Here is a 12349-nt window from a genome sequence, read left to right as displayed (position 1 = left end):
TAACTCAATTAAAAGACAAAAAAGTCAATCTTTGTCGTTGATGATCTCTCGGTTGGTTACCGAATAATTTAACCATCCCTTCCCTAAAAGAAAGTAATTACTTGATATATGTAATCCGTAATATTCGGATTCAGTCGTCAGCTGTGGTTTTTACCCTCCCCAGGGTGTCCGCTCTGCCCGTGAGACGGTTTTTTAACCACGACGTCTACGTTTAAGTTTAAAGGCAGTCCCTTTACGAATCCGGCTTCTAAGCCTATGGAACTTAACGAAAATCTGGACAGCGTCCCTGGCTTTATTATGAACGGCTTGGATTTTATCCGCCTCCTCCTGCGAAACAGTTATTTCTGTTTCTGGATTCAGCGGCGGCATGTCTTGCTCAACAAAAACTACTTCTGGAGTCGAAGGCAAGAGCTCAAACAGGGCTTTATACATGTCAATCAAAGGTTGCGCCTGGGAGACTATTTGCGCGGCATAATGCGCTATCACTTCCTGGGAGAAGGGGACCTTCAAGAGGAGTTCTATGCCCTCTTCCGGGGACATGCTTAAAGGGAGAGATACCCCAGAGATGAGCATCAAGCCAGGAATAAGGTCCTTATGGAACGACGTGAACAGACGGGAGTTTGCCTCCTTAAACTGTACCGAAATCTGAGCCCATTCCTGCATTGTGGCTTCGCTGACTATGGAGGGGTTTAACTTGGCAGAGATAGAGTTTACTAGATTGTTTATTTGCGCAGGCTGCAGTTGTGAAACGAATTCATAACCGTTCTCAGCGCTGGGCAATCTGCCTTGTTGGCAGGTTTTTAGTATTTTATCACAATCTTGCCAAGTTTCAAATAAGATTGAACGGCAATCCTCCTCCTTTAGTTGCATAAACTGTGAATGTGAAGACGCTTGAGTTACTATTGAAGAACTACTAGCGCCCATATTCATACAGTATGCTGTTTCAGCAAACCCAAGCCCAATTAGATTTAATAAAATTAAAAAAAGAGCAACAAACAAGAATACCTTTCTCAACGAAAGAAAGGAGAGATATATGGTGAGGTTATTAAAAAGAAAGGAGAGATATATGTTGAGGTTCTTAGAAATAAAGGAGAGATATATGGTGAGGTTATTCAAAAGAAAGGAGAGATTTCTGGTGAGGTTATTCAAATTCAAAAGATTTCTTTTTTTAGTGAGGTTATTCATGGAACTAAATACGTTTCCAATACCTACTGCTGCTCCTGCTAGGGCTATGGTAGCCGCTCCTACTCCAATTAATTTTGCACCTTCTAGCGTAACTAATTCTTAAGTGTCTGTGTAATAATAATAAAAAGGTGTAGCTAGCACGCAAAAAAAGCACTTTTTTGTCTCAGAAAAGAAACAAAAAGAAATGTTATCAACACTTGAAATAAGATTTTTCTTAGTAACTTGTTATTTGACATTGATTTATAATTCAATGCGTATGATACTACTAATGCTATAACTATACTTAAAAGAATACTTATATCATATTGTATTAAATTACTATTAAAATTGTCAATTAAACTATTCTCATTTATCTCACCTAAATAACTATTATTTATTATATGAAATATTAATGGAAATAAACTTACCACTTTTAATAACAATAGTTTTAGGCTTGATAACTTATTACTTATTACTGAATTTACTATATGCGGGGTTGAAACACATTGTATACCCGACAAAGAAGAAGAAAAAGCAATTGGTTTCGACGAAGAAGCGTAAGGCAAAGAAGCAATTAGCTGAGAAACTGCGGGTTTCAACGAAGAAGCAATTGGCAAAGATGCTACGGGTTTCGACGCTGCGGGCGAAGACGGAGAAGCTACTGGCAAAAAAGCAATTGGTTTCAACGAAGAAGCTACGGGTTTCGACGAAGATGATTTATGCGTATTTATTGTTAATTTTGGGGCCGAGGATTGATCTATCGATTGATCCTCAGCAGCAAGGTAACGAGAAAGAATCAGGTGACAATAAAGGATCAGCCGACGATAAAGGTTTAGGCATAGGCAACAAACTATCAGGCGTAGACGATATAGGATCGGACACGTTAGATACAGAATCCGGCACTGACGATACAGGATTAGGCACTGACGATACAGGATCAGGCATAGATAAAGGATCTGGCACTGACGATACAGGGGGGTTTGGTTCTGAAACCGATAAAGGAATTGATACTTCAGTAAACATATTGGTTACAGGCTTATTAACATCTGTTTTAAATTTGTTGTAATCTTTTGATAGTTTATTTACTAATCTAAAAGTATAGTTACATGAATTACAAATCTTCAAAAAGTTAGCGTTTGTTTTAAATTTAAGTAACTTCTTTATTGTATCTTTATATAAGGTCTTATCCCCCGTAATTTTTTGAAAAGGTATTTTTTTTTTCTTTTGAAACTAGGATTCATTCGCTTTACGCGTACCAGGTTTCAATTGATTGACTACATTGCATGCCATGCAGACCCGTAACGGCTCCGAGCAGACGTGTAGATGGGATGGATGGCAAAGGAGAGTGCGAACGAAAAGGCCCGAACAGAGTCCTCAAAGGCCGCAACTCCGGAGCGGAGAAATACACAAACACACACGTAGTAAGGCGGTGGCCCGGACTGCCGGTTCCGTTAGTCTAGCATTGGCTAGCTCACTACTGAGATCGAAAACGTAGCGGACAACGCGTCACACCTGAAAAGGCGGGGCCATGCTAATTATGCCACTTTTTTCCGAGTCAGGATGGGGTCAAATTCAGAGCCATGACAGATTCAAATCGTTGATTTCATTTGCCAAAGCTAGAAGCTCGGAGAAAAAGGGAATTAATCTAGCAGATCAACAAGTGCAAAGCGTCTTGGCTAAACTTGACGTAGTGCAAGACGTGACCCGTTGTCTAAGAGACGAAGACGGAACCTCCTTTTTGCCTTAGTAAAGTAAAGCCCTTCGAAAAAACAATAAATTCGCCGGAAAAAGGCAAAGCTCGCGCAGCGGAGCTAAATGAACGAGAATCGGATAATCCCGGCGGTAAGTGAAGTGATCACTGCTTATCAGGAACTAGTAACAAGTACTGCGGGTGTGGACACAAATTTAACTGCGGACGCAGGCGCAAATTCGACTGTTGTTAGCTCTGATTCCGAAGGAGATGGGCCGTTTGGCCCGTTTAATTAACCTTCGCAAAGTGTCGCATAAGTAGCGACCTGCATGAATAGTGTACACAGTAGGTTACTTTTTTGTTTTTTGAGGTTTCAAAACAAAAAAGGTTATGGATACAAGAGATGAAAAACCCAATACAAAAAGTCACCTTTCAATTTATCATGACCTGCAGTCTGCCAGAATCATTCGCTATTGTTCTATTGGTTTCCAAACGGATATATAGATTTGAAATCTCAAAGAATAAGAATAAAAAAATATTATACACCGTTACGGCCTATCCATATAAGATAGAAGAAAAAGAAAAAAAATATTATTCCAAAGAAAAACAGAAAGTCATTCTTTAGAGATTACCGAGTACAAGTGCACATCTAGGCTATTAAGGACCCTCTACCCTATACTATTAAAGATATTCATATGGATTTAGACATAAAAGGGCTATTATCGATTTAGAAAAAACACTTTTCTTATTGAAGATTGCTTGTAATATGATTAAATCTATTATTCATAAAGGAGGCCATTTACTGTTAGTAAATACTGATCCTTTATGCAATGAAATAATAACAAAAATGGCAAAAAAAACCAATTAAAATCATATTAATTCTAAATGGATTGGTGGTTTTTTAACTAATTGGGAACATATGAAACATGAGAAACGCTTAAAATCTTCATCCACGCAGCACTCTAGCCCACGTTTATTAAAGATGTAAAGATATTTTGAGGGACTGATAACACGCTAAATTCTAGATGGTTTGGTTATATTGAATGCATGTAGAGATTTTTACGCTATATTTGAAGCTAATTGATTATGAATACTTATTGCATTTTTGGTAGATTCTATTCTCCCAAAGGAATTACACAGATTAATTACTCATCCCATTCCGGTGAATAATGATTCTATATGGTTCACAAATCCATTTTGCTCATTAGTCATAAAAACAGTCATTTATTTAAAAAATGCTTAAAACCCCAGCAAAAAAGCCAAAGGAATTTACAAAAAAAATTCCATAAAAAAGGAAAAAACAAAGAAAAAAGGAAAAACTATCAAAGAGCGCATAAAAAAGAAGAAAAAAAAACAATAAACAATGACTTTTTTCACTTTTCATTTTCATTACTTTGTTTAATGATCTTAGCTTAGTTATTCTGGCTTTTCCAGGGGCGGGAATAGCTATAGTTCTTTGCGCAGGGAGTGAATTGAAATTGATAGAACACTTTTGGCCGGCAGGCATATTTTTATAGAAGATGTCTGGTCTTATCTTCTTCAAAATTGGCAATAAATTCGGGGTTTGACCGAAACATACCAAATGGGGCAATTGCCCAAGGCTTGGGTAACACATGATCTGGTTGAGGCCTTGTTTCCCAAACAACTACAATCCCTTATAGGTTCGTTAAAATCATAATTATATCTCCACAGCCACGCATGGGATAACGCAACAAATTGACGGGAATCAAGCAAGCAAGGGCTTTCGCTTATAAGGCAACTACTTTACTTAATAACCTGGAAATGGCAAATAAGCAATTGTTTGTTAAATTCCATGAGCTTGCGATTAACATTGGATTATACATTACATCACACGGGGCTCAAAATTCCCTCTACTTCAACCCTCCCCTTACCGGAAATCTTAAATTGCCTTTCAACCATCAGATTACCCCCCAAAAACCCGAATTGGCCGGTCAGCTTTTAAAGAAAGCCAAAAGCCTATTTCGAGTTGTTCTAATAACTTCTGCAGGCTCCGGAATTACTGTTTGTGGAATTGCCTGAAATCTTCATGTCGGCATCGTATGCCGAAGATGGATTCGTTGTCTCTACATCTGCCGCGGCTGACTTTGGACAGAAATTCAAACAAGTGTTTCAATCAAATAGCTGCAACATTTCACTGATTGAAAAAGAAAATGGATAATCGATCGTATCTTATTTTCATAGTTTGTAGTTTCCTTTTATAGATACAGATATAGACTTTCTTTTTTTTATTATAAAACAGAACTTGAAAATACAAACTAACGCTGGGGGAAGGTCCGATCCCTTCCCTTCCCGGAGGTATGGCTGAGCGGCTTAAGGCATTGGTTTGCTAAATCAACATACAATACATTGTATCATGGGTTCGAATCCCATTTCCTCCTACACTTTTCCTTGATGATTATGCTGAAGTACAGTACAGAATCGAAAATTACAAGACGCTCTTTCCCTATGATATGATGGCCAGGCCGTTACCTGAGCACTCTTCCCGCCGATCTTACCTTGGTAAGAATGTAACTGTGTCGTTGCCTCTGTTCCGTAACAATGAACAGCAAAAATAGACAATCAAAGGAAAAAGTGCAGTGGTCACCCCATTTGCCATCCCTTCAAAATGGCAAACCAAACGACACATAAGTCTACTTTGATAACTGTAACGGTAGCCGCTACCTTTACCTTATCAACGCTTTTTTGTTTTATTAACGCAAGCAAGCAATTCTATTTTTGCTTTCGTTTGCTTTCTCTCTTTTTAGAAAAGCAGCAAAAACAACAAGCTATAGTAGCGCTACAGCAGCTATAAAAGTAACCCAATCCCAGTCCTTCACGTTAAGCGGTCTCCTTTTCATGCTTTAGATAGCATAGCATCTCAGTCTCCTGCATTTATGTTATGGCCCTCGATTTCCCCAGCAGAAAGGGAACCCAACCCTTTAGTCTCTTTTTACCCGTATATAGTGGACCTAAAAGCATGAAGCCTTACTACGAGCCCTTCAGACATGTATGCAGCAAGTCTTTCTAAAGGATCTCTAAACACAGACGCCGATTTATGAAGATCTTGCATTGCTAGCTCTGCAACCTCCATCTTTTCTTCAAATAACGCAGCAGCACATGTGATAAGAAGATTCTTCACACGACTGCCAAGATTCAATGCTTTCAACAAATGCTCAAAGGAAAAAGAACCATGCTTTAAAGCTGTTACTGCACTTATTTCCATCTTGGTTTCTTCTGGAGCTACTGAATCATGCACCAGCTCCTTTATATTATATGCTGCTGTTTTTTAGTCAAATGATGGAAACACCCAACCATACCCGTAATGATAAAGACAAATGCCAACACGTAAGCCACTATTATTGCAATCAGAGCTCCTAATTGGCGCAAGTGGTGCAAGGACAAGCTATCTATGAAGGTATGGGATGTAGTATGGTGCAATGTCTGCATAGAAACGCTAAGGTTGCATCTCTGCTCTGGAAGTTTAGAATTTTGCTTAGCCTTAAGGGGTGAACTCTTCTCATGGTAAGCACTGAACCCAAGCCATACTCTGTGCATAGATCTTCATGCAGATGCTTGAAAAACGCAGGAATACTCCCTTTCCTGTGAACACATTTGCTTTGCACTAAGGTCAAGGACCTCTAAGCTACTGGAGTTGGCAAGGGATGCAGGAAATGGCCCTGTAAAGTTGTTAAAGCTCAATACAAGCTACTGGAGTTGGCAAGGGATGCAGGAAATGGCCCTGTAAAGTTGTTGAAGCTCAATACAAGCTTACGCTTGAAAAAAAGAGAAAGGTTACTACACAGTCGATAAAGTAAGCCAACCGCAGGGACTAAACAAAAAGGCGTCACTTAGCTAGTTATTCAGCTAAAGAGGTGCTCTCTCTTTCCTTTCGCAGGGACTAAACAAAAAGGCGTCACTTAGCTAGTTAGCCAAAGAGGTGCTTTTTTGTATATATACAAGAGATTAATTATGTTCTTATCTAACGTCGTCGTGTGTTTAAACGATTTCAATCAGCGCAGCGGGTTTCTTTCTTCATTAAGCTCAAGTGGTGTGGTAAAATAGGACTAGGTGTTTCTTGGTTAGCTGCATTTTCGTTATGATTGTAAGCTTTACATAGATTCAAGGCTTTCCTTTCATTCTCACTTGCCTTTTGCATATCTTGTTCACAGCTCGATGGCCGTACTAAGAATATAGTAAACATGCGCCTCGATAAGGCGCGGCTAGGACGGCTCGTTGGTTCTTCCAACGTGCGTTTCCTTAGGGTCTTGGTTTCACTTGTCTTCATCCCGCATTCGCATGAGTCAGTTTGAGTGAAGGGCTGCTTTGGTTCCGCACGCTAATGCGTTGTTGAGTACCCTTTTTTATTGGCCTTCCGCCGTAGGTTATCAACCTACCCTTGGTACGGAAATGGGATTACTGCAGGAAAGGAAAGGGAAGGAAAGGAAAGGAATTACTTCCACCAAGGAAGGATCAATAACTTCCATTCAAGCTGTTTACGTACCTGCGGATGATCTGACTGACCCAGCCCCCGCTACGACGTTTGCACATTTAGATGCTACAACTGCGCTTTCAAGAGGCTTAGCAGCAAAAGGTATCTATTCGGCCGTGGATCCGTTGGATTCGACGTCAACTATGCTGCAGCCTTGGATTGTGGGTGAGAAGCATTACAAGACGGCATAAAGGGTTAAGCAGACTTTGCAGCGTTACAAAGAACTTCAAGATATTATAGCTATTCTCGGATTGGACGAGTTATCCGAGGAGGACTGTTTGATGGTAGCTAGAGCACGAAAAAGAGAGCGTTTTTTCTCTTTTTTCTTTTGGATTTCTATTTAATATGCTAATCTGTATACGAATGGAGACGATCGGACTTGAACCGATAACTTCATGCTTGCAAAACATGCGTTCTACCGATTGAACTACGCCCCCGTCCTCGTTTCATGTGCAACACGTATCATGTGGGCAAACAAAACACAAGAGAGCTATTGCTCATACGTGCGTGCCTATAGCCTTTTTTCTACAGAGTTTAGACTTTATCCAAGACACGGCCCCATTTCATCACACTGTCAATGAAAGAGGCTAAATGTCATAAAGTAAAGATGTGTCGTTGGCAGCAAGCAGTAATAGTTCACGAATCTTTTCTCGGTCCACCATTTTGATTGTATCGGCGTTAGGGAGGGGATAAGCCGTCTTGTCTTCTCGGAAGGGAAGCCTTGAGGCCAAAAGCGAAGCGAAAAGAAAAAGGTTATGGATACAAGAGATGAAAAACCGCAATCTTGGATACAAAAAACAAAAAAAGTTTGAAAGATGAAATTTCAAAAGCCACCAACCGATAGTTATGGCTTCTTTTTTTCGCACTTAGATTTTTGGATAGATGCCCTTATACAGGAATACATCCGAGAAGAAGCGCTTGATAAACAAGAATTGCTTATCCAAAGATTCGCAGTTCTTATAAAAGTCAAAGAAAACCTGAAGGCAAAAAGGAACTAAGCTAGTGGCCCCGCTTTTCCTAGTTACTTATGAAATGGCACGTTGTCTATGTATTCGAGTGGTCTCATTGAATCTCTTCGGGGGTCTGCCCCCTGCCCCCATATACATCTTAATGATAATAGAAGCGTCGAAGGCCGATGCGTCGAGTAAAATCCAGGCCAGGGGAATCGCACAAGTAAGCGAAAGGGGCACGGCACCGAGTTTATCTCAAAGATTGTTTATCAACAGTAACATGGCTGGGTATTCATAACTTTTTCTTGCGTGAAACCACTTGCTCTGCTTTAGGTCGCTTCATAACTTAACTGGTTCGTACATAGCACGAGGCTTAATAAATAGAATAGGATTTTCTTTTGTAAAGCGTTTAAAATCAACGAGACTACAAACAAAGAAAAACAAAGAAAGAAAAAGAAAGCAAGCTGTAAGCAAAGAAAAAGAAAGGAAAAAGGAATATTAAGCACCATCCATTACCACGCGAACCACCGGGTTCATAAAAAAACTAGGGTAGAGTGTTAAAATAACATTCTACATGGTATTCTGGAAAAGAACTCAAACAACTAAGGATGAAACAAATCAACGTAATAGCTAGGTTACCTAAACGGGTGAAGCTCTCTGTCTTTAACCATTTAGGAATGCAATCATTGTTCTTTAATTGGCTGCTCCGCTCGGGCTTTCCCTCCCCACGAAAAACCCTTTGCTACGCTTGCATCTTTAATTGGGCTTTCTCTTCACTTGCCTTTGACCGTGGCTCTTTAGACTCTTAAAGGCATTTTCGTTAATCCTACCATTACGTTGAATGTAAATGCATTGTACTAATAAAAGATATAGCGCTTAATCGCTCGGGCTTTCCCCCGGAAATCCCTTCGCTTGCCATTACAGGGGCTAGCTTTATGTCGTAGGAACAAAGGTGCTACTAAAGCAAAGGAAGAGCTAGTGCAACTTGTTAATAACAACTTGTTTTCTAAGGGTAAATAGGGTTTAATTATTAACCATAATAGATTCTTTGTTTAAGGGTTAAATCGTTAATTTTAATGGCCTTTAATAGTTCACTATTAAAGTAAAGTCGTATAAGCCCTGGTCCATCACCTTATTGTCTAGCAATGCTTGGTACGTTGAGGCGAGACGGGCGACTCGCTTAGATCACCCAGCGGCAGTGTCAGGCCTTTACTGCTAAAGGATACGTCTTTACATTTAACAAACACTACACTACCAACAGTTCAGTTCCCTAGCCCCGGTTAGTTAACGTCAGGACAACTGTGAGAAGGGTCTCCGTGCCGTGCATGAACCGCCGCGATGCAATCATAGCCATAGACAACGCCAAACAGTTGCAGCTTCTTCAGTTCAGGGATACGAAGCAATCAGCGCTAAGCAGCAGCTTCGAGAATACAAAGCAAAGCCTCTACGTTCATTGACTGGACAAACAGTTATAAAATACGTATCTTCGGTGGTTGAAGGGCAAAGTGTTGACTAACGTCTACGGGCTTCAATTTTTTCATACTGGCCCTTCCCTTTTGCATGACCGAATAAGCGAGTAGCTATTACGTATTTCGGTATAGCTATCCCTCACTAATTCGTAGTTCGGTCGAGCAGTCATAGAAATCTATCACGGTTCATGATTAGACTTCATTCCACCTTGCAAAAAGTGGCATAATTGGCCCCGGCTAGAGCCGCGGTAGCTGCAGAATCGAGTAAGTAGACCACCGTATGGACAGATAGGCTTACCAGTCGACCGCCTTTCTTGCTACTAAAGCAGTGCCGCAGGCAGTGCTTGCTTGGTTGCAGGGATTTCAAAATACCTTTTCCCTGCCGCTCGGACGGACAATTAATTACGTTTCCCTGCCTCCCATTAATTACGTAATATAGAGAGTTGTTTCATTGCTCGGACGAGGAAATTAAGCAAACGACACCCTATTTGATCAAGGTATTTTGAAATCCCCGTGTCTGCGTGCTCGTTTGGGCACGAAGTTCACTCTAACGCCGTAGACACCGAGAGTTTAGTTGGTTGAGTTTCGAAGGGTAGAGCGGTAGCCTACGTTATAGTTCGTACAGTTCTTCGCTTCGAGGAGCCATAGTTGCCTACAAATAAGAATCAATCTGCCCACATTCTATCTCAAAAGAGCTTTGCTTTCCTCGCTTGGCAGTAGTTTAGTTTTTCGCAGCTCATGTAACTTAAAGGAGAGAGTCTGTGAAACGGCACCGGTTCAAGCCCGGTCATGAGCCAAACTGGATCGGAAGGATCATCTACTACTCTGTCATTAAGTTGAGCACTGGTATGGTGACTGGAGATTATTGGGGCAACCCTTTTCCGGAATGTAAGATGATCCGCCTTGCCGTGGCCATTCCGCTTACGGTTATTGGCTTTGCCAGTAACTAACTAAGAGATCATCAACAAAAAATGATGAAAAATAACCTATTCGAAACTTCAAAAAGTCTAACTCTTTCGATGATTAGCCGTCGGGGGGTTTCCAGTGAACTACCAAAAAGAAAAATCCCTTTTCGTTTGTTCGTTAAGAGTTACCCGTACGGTGTCACTCTAGAGTGACTCGGGAGTTCATATCGAATGTGTTTTCTTAGTGGTCGCCATTTCAATGTACGAATTTGGAAGGAATAAGCGGGGGCAATTTTTTAACTTGTTACTTCTATTCTTCCAATTCCGACAGTTCAGAAGACAGGCCGGAAGCGGAAACAAGCCAGCAGCCCGCCGAACAAGGCTCGACGCCGACAGAGAATTTATCGTTTCCTCCTCCTCCATCATCTTCGGGGGCGCCGTTATGGGAAGAGGAGTTTGGAGGGGATACTCGTGAAATCAAGGATGACAACTCCACTCCAGAAGGAGACAAGGCCGGACACGAATTGAGCTCAGGGCCGTCAAGCGAAGTTGAGGGAAGCCCTTCGTCATCGAAGAACAGGAAGGAGGAGGGTACTAGCGAGGCTCCCGAGACTAGCGAGGCAAAGAGCCAGAGCCCCTTTTCTTGACAACAAGAAGAGGAGCTGCTTTCCAAGCTGGATCACCTTGCACAATCACAAGTGCCTAAACGTTCTTGGTGGAACCGGGTTTTGTGTTTCTGTAGGGGACCAAAACCGGAGGAAGACACTCCTTCCGGAAATGAAGGGAACGGTCAGGATACTGGGTCGGGCGATAATGACCCCGGAGAATAGGAAGCACTGGGGGGAATTTCCTGGCTTTGCCCCTTCCTGCTTCCCGAAAAAGAGAATGGCAAGGATGAACCCGAGAATGAGAAAAGGAGCAGCAGTAGGTATTGGAAACGTATTTAGTCCTTTGACAAGCCCTGTGGCGTGAAATCTATCATTAGCCAAACAATTATTCGGTCTCCAGGCTTTGCCTTAACAAAAGCTATTGCCCTGTTTGCTTTGATGATGGCCTTTTCGATATTCTTCGTATTTTAAGGAAATCAATAAACAACCCTGAAGATAAGTCTAGATAAATAACGGTTACTTCGGGGTGGCCTTTGCTTTGGTCACCCCCCAACTAGGTAACATAATGGTAATGCGTTGGACTTACAGTCCTAGAATGATGGTTCGACTCCATCCCCAGTTTTTTTTAAGTAAACCCACTGTGGCATGACGGTACATGACAAGGGACCCTAGCTTAGAATGCAATGGATGTATGTGGGTTCCCCCCAGCTACCTACTCCTTTTGCTAGGGATTTGGACACGCGAGGAGGAGGCTCTGTTGCTAGCCCTTATTGACATAGAGCTACTGCCTTGGCAAGAGCTGCTGTCTTCGCTATGTCAACCGTGCATAAAGAAATGCCATAAACGTTGAAAACAAAGAAATTGCTAGAAGAATGTCGATTGATTCTACGACGTAAACGAATCATGATAATTCGTTGCAACTTGAAGTCCCGCCTTGGCAACCGCTACGTAGCATCCCAGGTTCAGTAAGCACATAGACTCTTAACAAGCTATGGGGCCGGATCATGTTAAGATGAAATGCCATTTGACCTCAGGTGCTGGCAAGGGCATCTAGCCAATGCCTTCCTGGCATGC

General features: G+C 41.4%; 3 protein-coding genes and 1 non-coding gene across 4 annotated transcripts; 2 read left to right on the top strand and 2 right to left on the bottom strand.

Moving 5' to 3' along the window:
* Positions 1 to 192: 192 nt before the first annotated feature.
* On the bottom strand, positions 193 to 870 carry LOC147416470 (uncharacterized). The gene has a single exon (XM_086508336.1). It carries the CDS (start codon positions 868 to 870, stop codon positions 193 to 195), a length of 678 nt encoding a protein of 225 aa, XP_086364462.1.
* An 855-nt stretch (positions 871 to 1725) lies between these two features.
* On the top strand, positions 1726 to 3949 carry LOC147416469 (uncharacterized). The gene has a single exon (XM_086508334.1). It carries the CDS (start codon positions 1784 to 1786, stop codon positions 2228 to 2230), a length of 447 nt encoding a protein of 148 aa, XP_086364460.1. The 5' UTR covers positions 1726 to 1783; the 3' UTR covers positions 2231 to 3949.
* LOC147416467 (uncharacterized) lies at positions 3945 to 11828 on the top strand (the record flags this gene model as incomplete). The annotated part of the gene is made up of 3 exons (XM_086508335.1): positions 3945 to 4091; positions 7277 to 7504; positions 8174 to 11828. Coding segments are annotated over 3 exons (543 nt in total), but the record flags the coding sequence as incomplete, so codon positions are not given.
* TRNAA-UGC (transfer RNA alanine (anticodon UGC)) lies at positions 7708 to 7780 on the bottom strand. The gene has a single exon. It is a non-coding gene; the product is annotated as a tRNA-Ala (tRNA).
* Positions 11829 to 12349: the final 521 nt, after the last annotated feature.

The sequence above is a fragment of the Adiantum capillus-veneris genome, unplaced genomic scaffold (genome assembly GCF_014529385.1).
Source record: "Adiantum capillus-veneris isolate H3 unplaced genomic scaffold, ASM1452938v2 Hic_scaffold_940, whole genome shotgun sequence".
NCBI lineage: Eukaryota > Viridiplantae > Streptophyta > Polypodiopsida > Polypodiales > Pteridaceae > Adiantum > Adiantum capillus-veneris.
The sequence above is the reverse complement of the archived record's forward strand: the minus strand, read 5'-3'. Positions and strand labels throughout refer to the sequence as shown.

Coding starts and splice junctions, on each gene's coding strand:
- LOC147416470 (XM_086508336.1), bottom strand. CDS start 870: ATGCAACTAAAGGAGGAGGATTGCCGTTCAATCTTATTTGAAACTTGG.
- LOC147416469 (XM_086508334.1), top strand. CDS start 1,784: ATGCTACGGGTTTCGACGCTGCGGGCGAAGACGGAGAAGCTACTGGCA.